The following is a 15,776-nucleotide window of genomic DNA, read 5'->3' on the forward strand; positions in this document are numbered from 1 at the left end:
TAGGAGGCAGGTATTGTGTGCCAGAATCAGGTATAAGGTGGGAGGGGGTGGGAGAGAGAGAGAGAGAGAGAGAGAGAGAGAGAGAGAGAGAGAGAGAGAGAGAGAGAGAGAAAGGGAGAGAGACAGAAGGAGAGAGGAAACAAACGTGATATCCTAGCAAGCTCCTCTGTAATTCTGAGCTGTGCACGATGCTGCTTTTTTTTTTGAATTGTAAATTCACTCTTCTTCAAATTTTGAATAATACTAAAAGCAGCATGTAAGTGTCAAAACTAAAAGGCAAGAGTATTTGTCTGCTTTCTGGATTTATTCATGCAAAAATGCATTCAGTTAGCTGACACCAATGTCTTCTGGCAACAAGGTGCCTACTGAGACAGCAGGAGGCTACAGCAGAGTCAGTGCTGCGTGTCAGTAGAGGAACTAGAACCTTTTTCCTTGTGCCTTCACTTTCTGTTTTGAAGTGGTCCCCAGTTTACTACCTTGTAATGATAATCGTCCTCCCACCTTCATTAAAAAGTGATGCTGTGTCTTGCATCAAATGGCAGAATGTTAAACATCTATCACCATCTATCCTCTGTCTGTTTGTCTGTCTGTCTGTCTGTCTGCCTGCCTGCCTGCCTGCCTGCCTGCCTGTCTGTAATTGTAGTATAGCCTTTGAAGAGAAGTCTCCTTTTTTTCCACTGAAATTGAAAGCGTTTGTTTCAGGTGTATGCTTGTCTCTTTGAAGGGGTGGACGTGGCTAGACATTGCTGTGAGAGACAAAGAAGGCCCAGTTACTCTGGCAACATAATTCCAGTGCTTGGAAACCCATTGTTTATGTCATTTTATTTACCCTGCCTCAAAACTTAAATGAATGGCTTGTTGGTTAAGAACACTTGGTGCTCCTGTAGAGGGGCCAAGTTCCGTTCCCAGCCCCCATATGGTGGCTCAGAACTGTCTATAACTCCAGTCCCAGGAGATCCGATGCCCACTTCTAACCTCCACAGGCACCAGGCACACACACAGTACACATACATACATGTAGGCAAATTACTTATTCATATAAAATAAAACAAATAAATCTTTTTTAAAATATAGCAACAAGCATTGCAAGGGTCAGCCTAGCTGGTCCTGGCCATGCTTGGATGCTCTGGCTTCTGATCTGAATGGTGGACCCCTGGACACTTGCTTCATAGTGGTCATTATGCAGTGAACTTATGCTTTGCACACTCTTCCGAGCACTTTCTATTTCACAGTAATACGGGCTTTTGCCGAAAGCTAAGGAACATCCCTTAAAATTCAAAGGAAAATTTTAATTTCATTATCAAAGAATTCCTTCCAGCTAAGTTCTGGTTTCGTGGGAGCTAGAAACTGTCTTTTACTTCCCAAGTCAGGCATCAGTGTGCCCTAGACTGGCTTTCTTACCCTTCCAAGGGAGCCTCTTCCCTGGGCGACCTGGAAAGTAACACTCCCTTAATTAGTGGCTATAGAAAAGATGTGTTGGCTGAGTTCCTTATTACGGTCAAAAAGATCAACACTTGACTGTGTATAACTTTGATAGCTTTCCATGACTTTAACAAATACCCAGCAATAACCAATTCATAAAGAGAAAAGTTTTACTTCTCACAGTGTTAGGCATTACAGCTCATGGTCAATTGTTTCTGCTGGCTTGGTACTGGGGTAGCACCTAGTGGCAGGTTTGCCTGGTAGAGCAAAAACCACCTTTTTCTTGAGAGAAAGAAAATGGCCAGGTTTCTATCACTGTCTTTAGGGAGACACTTCCAACAATCTGAAGATCTCTCACTAGTTCCTGCCTCTTAGAGGCTTGCATCTCCTGCCAGTAGTACCAGGGCTGGAGACTGTGCCTTGACACATGGGTCTTGGGGGAGACATTCCACAACCAAGTTACCATGGTAACTGCCATGTGACATCAGAGATAGTAATCACCCAGCATTTCCCCCAATGCTTCCTTTGACTTTCCTGCTCTCACTGACTACAAAAGAGACTGAACATGCAGAGTGAAATTGTAAAGCCCCAGGGGGCCAGGAGACAGGGCCACTCCTGTGTTGTCTAGCAGCAGCTAAGTCTGGTGAGAAAGATAGCAGGTGCTAGAGGGTGCTCTCATCCCAAGGTTCGAAGTCAGCACTGGATAGACGGCCACAGTCAGCATGGATTCTCTTCCTTTTGGCCTGCTACCCTGACCATGCTTTGGCCTGCAGGTGGACTATTTCAGGACTAGTAAGTGTTATTGCACGGGGCTCCTCACACCACAATAGACAACCAGAGCTATGCGGTTAAACACATTGGTCTACCTCACAGTGCTATTCTGCCTTGTGTGGTCATGCTGTGTGCCTCTCTGCTAACACTGAGCTGCATGAGATTTAAGACAGAGCTTTCTGTTCCACACATGTGTGGAGCATATATCCAGCACTCCAATGCTCCCCACGCCATGCCTCCCCACCATACCTTCTTTCCTCCCACCTCCCCTGCCTCCCAGTTAGTCCTTCAAAATTCAACCCCAGTTTCACTTCCTGGGGGATTCCGGGATGGGTGAAGTGAATCCTCTGGAATGTGAGCTGCTGGAGACGATGAGGGAAGGGCATCACCTCCCCCGCAGCTGCTGGAGTGGAGCTGTCACAGTGAGGCTCTGTGCTGCCCCAGAGCCATTTGTGAATGGCATTTCCTGGTAGTCGCAAGAGCGCTTGAAGCACACATCAGAAATGTGGATGCTCTGTGATTTACTGTGCTGGCTGCCAGCCTGCCAGAGCCTGGGGTTTCTTTTAATAAACTGTGAACGTCAGAAGGAACTCCACTCAGAAAGCCACATTCGCAGTCTAGAGAGAAGTGTAAGGCTGCTAGCACTCACCAGGAAGGCAGATGTGACTACAGTCACTCTGGCATCTGCAAGTGATTTTGGAGCCTCCCAGGGAGGAGGGAAGCCTGGAGTCTTCCCTGGGGGCCCAGGACAGATGGTGCCAGGAAGCACCCGAGCACAGGAGTAGAATGTCCTGGAACCATGGCCTAGGCTGCTCAGGGTCATGCTGGCCTGGGGCTTCAGAGGTCTATAAATTCCCTAGGGCCCCAGCCTCCATGGGCTGGGTAAGCTGGAGGATGAAGCAGAGTCCATAGCCACAGGAGAGACCCCACACTCTCCTGGCTCTTTCTCTGCTTGTTAATGGCTCTCAGTACTTGTCCATAAGGATCTGGTCTTCATTAGATTCCACAAGACCAAGGGGGTGGTACAGTGGGGTGAAGAAAGTAACTCTTGAAATTATCCATGCTCCCCCACCTCCACGCCTTTAGGCTTTGGTTTCTCTTCTCCAAGTACAGAAGTTTTAATGCTTCTTACCTCTTAAAATTCTGTATGCAGTCTCTCCCACCTGATCAGCGGGGTTGTCTGAGAAGCCCCTGAACCAGGATCTGGCCCCAGCCTCTACTTCTGCTGAGGGACTTTGTACCAAGTAAAGCTGCAGTTAGAAGGGACCCTACCAATCTCCAGCTGTCAACTTAGGTCCCCGTGGTTTGAAATGTCAGTTGGATTTTCTTAGAGAAGAATGGAACATGTTAAGAAGTAAAAGGAGATACATAAAATTAATCTCAGTCACATATTTAATTCGTAGATGAAAATATTATTTAACATATAATCCGTGTAAAATGATGTCTTTTACTTTTTGGTAGTATCTTCAAATTCTCGAGTGTCTTTACACTTAAGGTACATCTCAGTTAAGGCCAGCCACATTTTGCAAGCTCAGTGGCCACTGTGTGACTGGTGTGACTGTGGGGAATCATCGCCCTGCCACAGAAGCGCCTCAGACTTGTTCTCAGAGAGAAATGCAGACACATCAAGGTCACAGTGGTTCTCCAGGAGGAAAGGCCAGATGATGGGACAGAAGGGTGCTGTGGAGTCTCTTCTTTCTAAATATATTTATGTTTTAAATTTTATATGTGTGTATGTGAGAGTACACCATGTGTGGACAGGTGCCTCTGGAGGTCAGAAGGAGGGTGTCAAAACCCCTGGAGCTGGACTCACAGGTAGGTATGAGCTGCCCATTGTGGGTGCTGGGGATTAAACTCTAAAAGACCAGCAAATGTCCTTAATGTGGTCTTTTAGGACCCTTGTTTTTTTTTTTATCATATATATACACATACATACATACATACACATATATACATATATATACATATCATTTTTATATTTATATATCATATATTTTTATAGAAGATACATACATATATAATTTTAATATTTATATATCATATATTTTTATAGAAGATATATATGTATATATGTATATATACTGATTTTTTAACCATTTCCCAATGTGTAAGAGAAATTATTGTTTCACAGAGTTCCAGAAAAGTATAACTCTTTTATGGCTTTCGTCACACATAGACATGTCTAGGATTTTCAATATGAAATGGTGCTTTTCAAAGCTTCATGAAATAAAGGAATTATGAGATCTGAAGGAATTCAAGATGAATGGAAGGGGGTGTGTGCCTGTGTGTGTCTCTGTGTGTGTGCAGGTACACACGCTTCTGCATGTGCTGGAATGGATGTATGTGTCCCTGAGGCCAACATTGAATATCTTCCTTGATCTCAATAGCTTCCCCACATTTACTTAGTTGGTTGGTTTTGGTTTTCAAGACAGGGTTTCTATGTGTAGCCCTGGCTGTCCTGGAACTCACTCTGTAGACCAGGCTGGCCTCAAACTCACTGAGATCCACCTGCCTCTGCCTCCCCAGTGTATGCCACCATGCCTGGCTTCCATCTTATTTTTTAGACAGTGTCTCTCACTGAACCTGGAGCTTACTACCAATTCAGCTAGAATGGCCCCTTGGGAATCTGCCGAATCCTTCTCGCCCCCCCCCCCCAGCTCTCCAGTGTTGGTACTACAAGCATACGCTGGCTCAATGGCTTTTATGTGGGTGGGCTTTAGTGACTGCCAGCTCCAAGTAAGAGATTTTCATGATCAAAAAATGAGTATAATATTGACTATGAAAGTCCCAAAGCATCCTTACTACAGAAATACCTAGATGGATTTTACGGATCGTAATGTATTTTTGTATGCAAACATCTAAAGGGTAGAAAGTCTGTGGTTCCCACTGAGACGCTGCAGATCTCCAGCCTTTCTCTCCTGTCTTCTTCATCTAGGACTCTCTGCCAATGGTGAGCTGAAATCTGCCTTCCAAAGTTCTTCTAGTATTCCTAGTTCTAGAGAGGTGTCCAATGCTGCCCCATCTTAGGAGAGAGAAAACAAAACAAACAAACAAACAAACAAACAAAAACAAAGCCCTTTGTGGTAGCGCACACCTTTAAACCTAGCACCCAGGAGGTAGAGGCACGCGGATCTCTGTGAGTTCAAGGCCAGCCTTTTCTACAGAGCAAGTTCTATGAACGGCCAGAGCTACACAGAGAAACCCTGTCTTTAAAAAAATAAAAAATAAAAACCACAAAACAGACAAAACAAAACCATAACCCAACCAACCAACCAAACATAAACAAAACCTAAAACGAGTATTAATAATGAGTTTCAAAAAGGGCTCTGATACTAGAAAAATTAGTGTATGTTGAGAGCCAGCTTCACCCCTGTCCACACCCTTATGAATATCCTCTGCATTGCTCTGAAATCCATTAGGGAAGCACCTTTGTATTTAGTGGCAGTTCAATTTAGGGCCATTTTGCTTTATTTCTTTAATGGTCCTATCATATATACCAAATATAGCACCTCTGATTTTTAAAATAGTCAGAAATATATAAAATGACTATTTCCATCTTTGTCTGCCAGCATTCTCATTCATAGAAAAGGAAAATGTTTCTGTTTAAGATGTAAGAATCCCTTTATTTTTCTATGTATTTTATATTTTCATAGCTCACACTGGAGAAAAGGTCCCACAGCCCTATAGTTTAGTAATTTATTCCACTATAAAATCTCTTTATAGTGTAGCTTTCAGCTCACTTCCCCCCACCTTCCTAAAAGCTAACCTCAGACCCCTTAAAGACAGTAAACTAGAAACAAAGGCATTGTAATTTTATTGTCTCTACTTAGCTACGGATCAAAATTTCACACTCCACCCCACCCCTCAGGAATCTGGGTCATGTTCATAGAGTCTGTATTCTTTCCCTTCAGCACCCAAGACCATCTTCTAACAGTCTGGTCCATATGTTCAATACATATAAAGTTAATCACTTTGCTTTGGTCCCAGTATGTGCAAAGCAAAGCTGTAAACCCCAGCTGTGCAGAGCAACAAAGTAACATTTATGAACTTAACTGGCTTGCATATGTGAGAGGTCCCTAAATGAAATTAAATGTTGCTCAGCTGAACTGGAGGGTAGGAGGCTGGGAGAGAGGACCACTGAGGTTTTTAAGATCCAATATTAATAGAATGGGGTCTCTTCTTCACACCCCACAGGGGTAGTTCAAATTATAAAGACACCAGATGAACTATCTTCTAGTGGATAAGGTTTAGCTCAAGCGTGCCGACTGATTTCCAGGTACTCACTGGGACCTGCATTTGGCTAATGTGATTTAGTCTGTAAGTGGCCCTCCCCACTTCAGATCATCTGTCAGCCATTCGGTGGTTTGCTTATAATATCAAAATGCCCGAAACAACCAGGGTTGAATTCAGACAGGGGAGTCACTGGGAGGGGGGTGTGTGTCTGGTAATTGCTGTGCTGCTCAGGGCTCTGACCTTGAGCTTTCCGACCTTGTGCCTCAGTTTCCTTCTTTGTGGCCTTGTTGTACTAAGTAATTACTTTTAGACAGCCTATGTCTAAAATGTCGATGACATAATAAAATACTTAGTAAATACTGGTAGTTAAGTGAAGAAAAGTAATCTAATTTCCACAGTTATTTCCTTATTCTCCAGAAATTTTAAAGCAAAGTGACATTAAACAATGCTATAAATTCTGTGTGTTGCTGGTAGTTTATGATTTCTAGCTTTTAAAAAGGTGCATACCTTCAAAAGATAAACAGGGAAATAATAATGTAAGCCATCAACCCTTAAGTCCTCAATTCATTTAATTCTTATTTCCTAATTAATTGTCCAGCTCAACATTAATGACCCCAAGGCAATAGAAAAAAATGGATCTTCCATAAAACTCTTCTTAGCTGGAACCCTTAATTGATAGCGTTTTCATAACTCCCAAAATGTCTGATGGAGAAATGATGACTTGGCCATGTTTAGCTTCAACTAGCACTTGACCAACCGGAGCCCCAGAGGTCTCACGTGGCTTCCTTCCATTGATCTCAGGGCTGCCAACAACGCCCGCATCTCTGCTGCATTTCAACCATGTTAACCATAACCTGAGCAGGACCACTCGCTTCCCCAGGCACAGCCAACATCTAGCCAGCTCTCTAGATGATCAAATCCGGGCAGTAAAAGCATGCAACTGGCCAAGCCTTCTTCACAAGTGGCAGGTCTGAGACAAACCCCAGGCGGTTTGACTATGGATGTCACATGTTGAACCACGGCCTCTCTGCCATGCAAGCATCTCACAGCCCAAGCAAAGGATCTGAAATACAAAAGCAGGCCCAGAGACCAGCAAAGAGCTCAAGACATGTGGAGGGAAGGGAGAGGAGCTGGGGGTTCTGAGGACTTTGAGTGCCTTGTAAGTAAAATTCAGCACCACACAATTCATTCATGTGTGCACTCACACACATTTATTGTTTGCTCTGAGACACACACATATATATAGATGAATGCTGGGCATAGAACGAAAGCGAATGAATTTAGTGCTTGCCCCAAGAACCTTAGAAGACAAGGGAAGTCAGAGGCACCACGTTAGTTAGCTGCCTGAGTAGTTTTCCATGTGGCATCATTAAGGAACTTTTTTTGTCTTTGACAACATGTGCATTGGTGTTTTTGTCTGCATGTATGTCTCTATGAGGTTGTCAGATCCCCTGGAACTGGAGTTATAGACAGTTGTGAGCTGCCGTGTGGGTGCTGCGAATTGAACCTGGATCCTCTGGAAGAGCAGATGGTGCTCTGAAGTGTTATTTCTCCAACCCCAGTTTACAAGTCTTATACCTGTGTCTTAGTCAGGGTTTCTATTCCTGCACACACATCATGACCAAGAAACAAGTTGGGGAGGAAAGGGTTTATTCAGCTTACACTTCCATACTGCTGTTCATCACCAAGGAAGTCAGGACTGGAACTCAGGCAGGTCAGAAAGCAGGAGCTGATGCAGAGGCCATGGAGGGATGTTCTTTACTGGCTTGCTTCCCCTGGCTTGCTCAGCCTGCTCTCTTATAGAACCAAGACTACCAGCCCAGGGATGGCACCACCCACAAAGAGCCTTTCCCTCTTGATCACTAATTGAGAAAATGCCTTACAGTTGGATCTCGTGGAGGCATTTCCTCAACTGAAGCTCCTTTCTCTGTGATAACTCCAGCTGTGTCAAGTTGACACAAAACTAGCCAATACAACCAGGTACTGAAAAAACATTTTCAAATAAATGAAGAGGAACAGAAATAAAAATTAGTGGTTATTTTTAAAGATATCTAAAAGAAATGGAATCATTTCTGCATCCCTAGAGATTACTATTAATATAAGGCAGCACATCTGCCTTGAACTGAGAGGACCTGGAGTGGATGGACGAGCCTTAGCCCCTGAGGTTAACATGGAATTACAATGCCTGTCAGGTAGGTAACTTCTGCTAGCTTTTGCTCTCTATAGCTGCTTCTTCCTCCTCCTCTTCCTCCTCCTCCTCCTCTTCCTCTTCCTTCTTTCTCTTCCTCCTTCTTCCCTCCTCCTTAATTGTACGCTCAGTAATTAATTGCATTCTGCTTATAGAAGTGAGAATAATTTGAACATTATTAAATGACAGACCTCCTATTTCAAGCTGTCTGGGACATCAGAGAAAGCTTTGTCTTGGGTTCCTTTAAGGACATGGTCTAGAGTTATTAATTATGCAAAAATCCTTTAAGATGTCAGACAACTAAAAGACAAAACAGGAGCTGGAAGGATGGTTCAGTGGTTAAATGCACTTCTTGAGGATCTACCTGGGTTTGGTTCCCAGCACCTAAATGATGGCTCACACCAGGCATAACTCCACTTCGAGGGGATCTGATGTCATCTTCTGACCTCTGAGGAACCACTAGGTGTGCACATGATGGACAACCATTCATGCAGACAAAATATTCATGCATATAACATAAGTCAATTTGAAGGAAAAAAGTTATCTTAAAGCAGTATAAAACCAGGAAAGCTGTTTTTTAGGATTCTGACTTTCCCACAGGTATCATAAAGATAAAGTTGTATGGTCAGAAAACAGTGAGTTTTCTGTGTCTGTCCTCCCTTCCAGTTCATCCACTCATTACTGTTAGTGCTTGTGTGACGATGCGTGCCTGACTGTGTTCACTGTGGTAAATGTGTGGAAGTCAGAGCATGGCTTTTATGAACCAGTACTCTCGGGCCCCTCGTGGTGAGGCAGGCTCTCCTACCTCCGCCATGCTACAGCCTGCAAGCTAGGAGATTCCAGATGGTTCTTCTGTCTCCACCTCCGGGCTCCCACAGGAGTTACAGTTCTCTACATTTCTTTCAGTTGAGCAGGTGTGGCACAGGCAAGCTGGTTTCTTATTTCTTTTCTATTCCTTTACTCCACAGAACGATGACTTTTCTTCCCAACTAACCATCGATTCTCCCTTCGTGAGAGATTTAGCGATGTCTAAATGAGCAGGGAACTTGTCCACCCACTCTGCCTATTTATTAATATCAATGCCTAAAATCATAGATAAATGCCAGGGAGAAAGAAAAAAAAAATCCACCAAGGACAAAATCTAATAGTTCACACTCTCTGCTCCTTGGGCTCCTGCTATCCAAATTCTATGGCTATTTTAAATTTCCTCCATGTATCAAATTTATAAGTCCTTGTTACAGATTTAGATGGTTATAGAAAGATATTGTAAGTATCTTCTAACATATGAAATATTATAATATGTTTTACACAACTACTGAATTTAGCTCCTTATGTTTTATTAGCAACCGACTTAGAAACTTTCAGTGAGTAGATTTGAAGTCATTGCAACCCCCACAGAGGCACAGGTCTGCCCTGGGGGCTCCCCACACAGTGTCAGCACAAACTATGATTCTGGCCAGGAAGGAAGCCAAGGTCAGATTAGTTGAGAAATCAAGTTTGAATCTGTTAGGTCATCCCAAGTGAGACTCTCCATTAGGATTAGGTAGGGATCATCCAACATCAGCCCAGGCAGGTGAAAGCAGCAACGGAGCCGTGGAAGTGGGGTATAGGGAGCTGTGGAAGTAGGATGTAGGGAGCTGTGGAAGTGGGGTGTAGGGAGCTGTGGAAGTGGGGTGTAGGGAGCTGTGGAAGTGGGGTGTAGGGAGCTGTGGAAGTAGGATGTAGGGAGCTGAGGAAGTGGGGTGTAGAGGGCTGAGGAAGTGGGGTGTAGGGAGCTGTGGAAATGGGCTGTAGGGAGCTGAGGAAGTAAGGTATAGGGAGATATGGAAGTGGGGTATAGGGAGCTGTGGAAGTGGGGTATAGGGAGCTGTGGAAGTGGGGTGTAGGGAGCTGTGGAAGTGGGGTGTAGGGAGTTGTAGAAATGGGGTATAGGGAGCTGTGGAAGTGGGGTGTATAGAACTCTCTCTCTCTCATCAATCTCTGCTGATACTTTCAGTGAAAGAACTGAGAGAACCTTCAAAAAAGTTCCCTCCAGGGAGCATCCACCATTAACTTGGGTAGAAGACTCCCTCAAACAAAGCCGCACCAGAGACAGGATCAACACAGGCCTTTGGTAGGATCGACAGACAGGAAGGTGTAGTTTTCACGTTGGCATGGGCTGGCTCTGGGCTGCCAGTGCCCTGCAGCAAACTCAGACAGCCTGGTGGGGCAGCAGAGGGCACTGAAGTCTGTGGAATTACAGAAACCAATGGCCACGTATTTGGGACAATTCTTATGAGGTAACTGAAGGTGAAAATCCTTCAGTTAGGCAGGAAGCAGGAGAATGGGGTGAGAGACTTTAACCCCTACTTCAGATTCCTGCATAGGATCTCAATTGTATCACTGCCTCTTCTCAAGGATCGCACCCCACCCAGGAAACATTGGAAATCACAGTTTCCCAGAAGCACAGGGTCAGAAGGGGTGATCGTTGTGAAGGTGCTGTCCTGGGTGAAGCTCCAAGGATGCTTACCATTTGAAAGGAGTGTGAAAAGCGTATTTACATATAAATGAAAATGGAAAGTTCTTATAGGTTATGTTTCTGGAAGGTGTGTGTAGCAGGCCTGGTGGCTGGGATCTATTGTTTATTTGTGTTGTAAATCCTTTGAAATGTGTTAAAATGCTTCCCACTCATTATAAAGCTCCTGCCACCCCGGATTACGACTTTGATGTCACCAATCCTCCTTCAAAGGGTTCTTTGCAGGCTATTAATCACAGTTTAGCCTCTGAAGATATCACCAGAGAAAACATTTGAACATCTCTGTGCTAGACTCATGAAAACTTTGAAATCTTGAGCATCTTGCATATAAGCACATGTCGCAGCTTTTCCTTTCATTGACAAGTCTGCCTTCTGTTGCACAAAATAGCTCCGGAAGTAAAAATGCAAACAAATGTCTTCACACACTGGAGTTGGTGAAGAAAGGGTGGAGGGTAGATCAGGAAGGAAAGAGAGACAGAGAGGCTCCTCAAAGGTAAGCCACAGGAATGCATGTGCATGGCCAGCCACAGGAACGTGCGCGCGCGTGGCCAGGAGCTGGCCCATGTCTGTTCACGCTTGCTTTTTACTAATGGATGCTCACAGAGCTGGTGGGAAGATCTCTTCTCTCACCTTTGATGCTGATGCTGTGCTTTAAGTCCTACATGAGTTGTTCACAGTAAATGATAATGTGTCTGATGGTCACTGTCCACATGGTTGGGAGCAGAAGCCTTTCAGATTTCAGATTTTCAAAATCTTAGATTTTGATTTGAGAATATTTGCATCTGCATAATGAGCTGTCTGGGAGATGTAGCCAAGTCTAAACACAAGATTTAGGTTCCACATATATGTGTTAAAGTCCCTGAAGGCAATTTCTACCATATGCATATATGTGTATAGTATTAGTATGTATATACACATAAATTTATGATCTAGGTTATATACATATATAGACACATTTATGTGTATATATGTTTTATATATATATATATATACACACATATGTATGTATACACCTCATATACTATATATCAAATACACATATATATTTGATCCCCCACATCATACACATATATACATACCACACTCTCCATATATTATACATATAATTATAATATTGTATTATATATAATTATTATCTAACACTATATAATATAACATGAATCTATTATGTATTTTATATTACAAGAATAATATTTATTATTCCATGCACAAACCTATACTATTATTATACTAGAGATTGAGCTGTGGGCTTTGTACATGCTAAGTGTTATAGATATATAGATATACATATATATGTATACATAGATATATACATAGATATATCCCCAGCATTACACACATACTGTCTTTATATAAGATAGTATACATATAACTATAATACTATATTATTATATATAATTATCTAATATTATATACTGTATACATATGTTGTATGTGTATGTGTGATGCTGGGGATCCAATCCAGGATCTTTGAGTTTTACCTCCAGTCCTATTTTGCACAATGAACACAGTAAGTTTTTATGTTATATAGCTGGGATGTAGTTCAGCAGCAGAGCTGAAGAGCCGACCCGTGGCATGTACAATGCCCTGGGCTCAGTCTCAGGTAGAATTACAGTATAGTTTTGTGCATGGAGCACAGTTCAAGGTGGGCTAGGGAGGGTCCACAGTGGCATCCTATCAGAGCTCAGAGCTTTTGCCTCTTGGAACATTTTGGAGTTTGGATTTTTACATGTAGGCATGGTCACCTTGTGTCAGTAGACCATACTCATTGTCGAGACCAAAAGCTTTGAAACTTTTCTTACAGGAATTTTGTTGTTTCAAGTCTTGTATCTAAGTCTTCAATATTCAACCACTTGAATTAACTTTTTAACTGTTTTAGCTTTGTGATGTGGGGTGTGTGTGTGTGTATGTGTGTGTGTGAAGGTACAGCAATACAGTGGTGTGCATGTGGAGGTCTAAAAACACCTTGTGGTAGTCAGTTCTTTCCTTCCACCAGTGTGGGACCCAGGGATTGAACTCAGGGTTTTCAGACAGCAAACTGAGCCATCTTGTCAGCTGAAAAGTTTGCATTTTAAAAAAATTCTAAGGGTATTAATTAGAAAACTCAGAAAAACACAAGAATGTGAAAGAGAAAATTATCCATAACTTGGTTTCTTAACTTTTCCTTCAATTTAAGGTGTTTTTGTTTGTTTCTTTCTTTCTTTCTTTCTTGTCTTTTTGCTCAGGTAATTTGGCACAAACCAGAGCTAAGATCACAGCATCCTCGAGATCTTTGCCTCCACATTTCAGTGCTGGGAGGGCCAAGGTGAGCAGTTGATTTGTTCCACGGATGGGTCTGGGAGTCCATGCTCACACCAAGTCAAGCTACGCTTCTCTCCATCTGCCCGTTTGCAAAAGTGACCTGCAGTGTTCGAGGAAACAAGGGGGTTTTGAAAGTTTAGGAAATTTGAATCATGGAATTCTTGCAATCCTGATAGTCGGAAAAACAAAATAACCCTAACGTAGAGGATGATGACATGTGAACAGAGTCTTTCTAGAAAGAAGATAAACAATTTTCTGTGAGACTAACACAGAAGGTAAAAGACCAGACAGAGTCAGCAAGGAGAAACAAACAAACAAAAACAACCAAACCATTGTTTGTTCTCTAAAAATGAGTTATGCAGGGGTCATGTTAGGAGGGTTCACACGTATCTAACCATAAAATAATATCCAGCTGTTTGGCCCTTCCAACTGAGGTTTAGACAGGTCTGCAAGAACAACTGAGTGAAGTCTATTGTATAGACAGCACTCCCCATTTGTCTGTGGTTCGGCTTTCCATGGCTTCAACCACCAGTGGTCAATCATGACTCACGTTCAAAAGTATTAAATGAAAAATCTAGCAAGTGTTTTCCATGTGCTCTCACCTAAGGACAGTATGAGCTCTATGCTCTCTCTCTCTCTCTGGGCTCTGATACGAGAGGACTCATCCTTGAATCCACATTCTATGTCTACCCATGCTCTAGTCCTTTAGTGGCCAACTCAGTTGTTGGGTTACCTGTGACATCACAGAGCTTTTTTCCTTAAACCTAATGTTGTCCCTCAGACATGAGATGCTGACTAGTTTGATGTGAGGGAAAAGCCCCACAAGCTTCCTGATTCTATTAGTACAGTACAACCTAGAGTTGATCACTGTATCATTCGTTGTTGTTCATCTCTTACTCTGCCTTATTTACAAGTTAAACTTTATTGTACAAGTGTATGCATAGGAAAAGGAGTTTGATGAAGCCCAACTTCAGACATCCCTTCCAGTATATCCCCCAAGAATAAGGAAAAAACACATCCTAACCTGAAAACCAATTATCTTAAAGGCACTGGAGTAATAAGTACTTCACATTTCTGAATTTTTTTTTTACTTTTTATTTATATAGCCTATTAACATATTTAAAAATAACTAATTTATCACATATAATTCCATTAAATATTACTCTAGAACTGATACAAATGCACAGATTTATACTTTCTTGATAATAAAATATTTACTTGCAAATACTAGGGCTCTAAAGATTTTATGTAATGATAACTTTTTTTGCCCATGTTGCTATTATGACCTTTTTGAATCCCCTAATGTTGTTTCTTTTTGGCAAGCTATCAGGACTATTCGCCATGGCTAGATGGGCCCATGGGAGAGATGTGTATAGGAGTGTAAGTGCTCCTAAGAACTTCCTGATCTTACATGAGAATGTGGTGTGTATTAAATGTTATTAAATGTATTAAATGCAGTTGATTCTCATTATTTATAAAAACTATGATCTGTAATGTCACTGCAAACAGCAATGCTGAACAACTGCCCCTAGAGGGTAACACAGGGTTAGGTTCCAGCAACAGTCTGGTCAGAGCCAACCTAACCCTCAGTTGATGTGATTTTGTTTGAACACACACACACATACACACACAGCATACACAAGTTCACATACACATGCAGACACACACACTTAGAGTCACATAGACCTTACAATCAAACCTGTTCAGTACTTTTATAAAAACCATATTTCACCCACACAGCATCTGTGCCATTAAAATCACAGACAATTTCACTGTAATTCCTGAGGGGAACTTGTCAGCACACATCTTCTGCCTGAGGCTCATGACCCTCTTCTTGGGTTTAGAAACACTATATAGTACTTCAGCATTACACTTGAGGACCCCCAAAAGTGGGCAGTTACCAATAATGCACATATAAATGCAAAATCAGAAGCATTTCAATAGGCCCTGAGAGCAGACCTGTGTGTGTGTGTGTGTGTGTAGAGCTGACCCAGAAGGACTGACAGGCTGTGACTCTGACTCTAACGGAAAGTTGGGCACCAGCTGACTGACTCCTGTGTTTTCCTACTATGTACATTCTGTGAATGACCAGGAAAAAGCACTGGTGGTTGACATTGTGGCTACAGATAAATTTTAGCAGGCAGGCACATTAACAAATGCAGAATCTACACAATATGATGGCCTGGAGTGGGGGAGGTGGTGTCCTTTTGTTGTTGTTGTTGTTGTTGTTGTTGTTGTTGTTGTTGGAGTTATTGGCTTCCACAAAATTCTAAGCGAGATCAGAACACAAAAAGATTCTCCCTTGTCCAGATCTCCTTTCTTTCTTACATTTGATTTCTGAGTTTG

The 15,776-nt window shown here is 42.5% G+C and overlaps 1 protein-coding gene across 2 annotated transcripts in view; it reads left to right on the top strand.

Moving 5' to 3' along the window:
* Positions 1-15,776, top strand: part of Myo3b (myosin IIIB) — a 336,970-nt gene that overhangs the window by 169,203 nt on the left and 151,991 nt on the right. For both annotated transcript variants that reach the window (XM_021150395.1, XM_029484774.1), the window contains exon 22: positions 13,355-13,434. In XM_021150395.1, the coding sequence (XP_021006054.1) occupies positions 13,355-13,434 (80 nt within the window). The remainder of the gene's footprint in view (positions 1-13,354; positions 13,435-15,776) is intronic.

The sequence above is a fragment of the Mus caroli genome, chromosome 2 (assembly GCF_900094665.2).
Source record: "Mus caroli chromosome 2, CAROLI_EIJ_v1.1, whole genome shotgun sequence".
In the NCBI taxonomy this organism is placed as follows: Eukaryota; Metazoa; Chordata; class Mammalia; order Rodentia; family Muridae; genus Mus; species Mus caroli.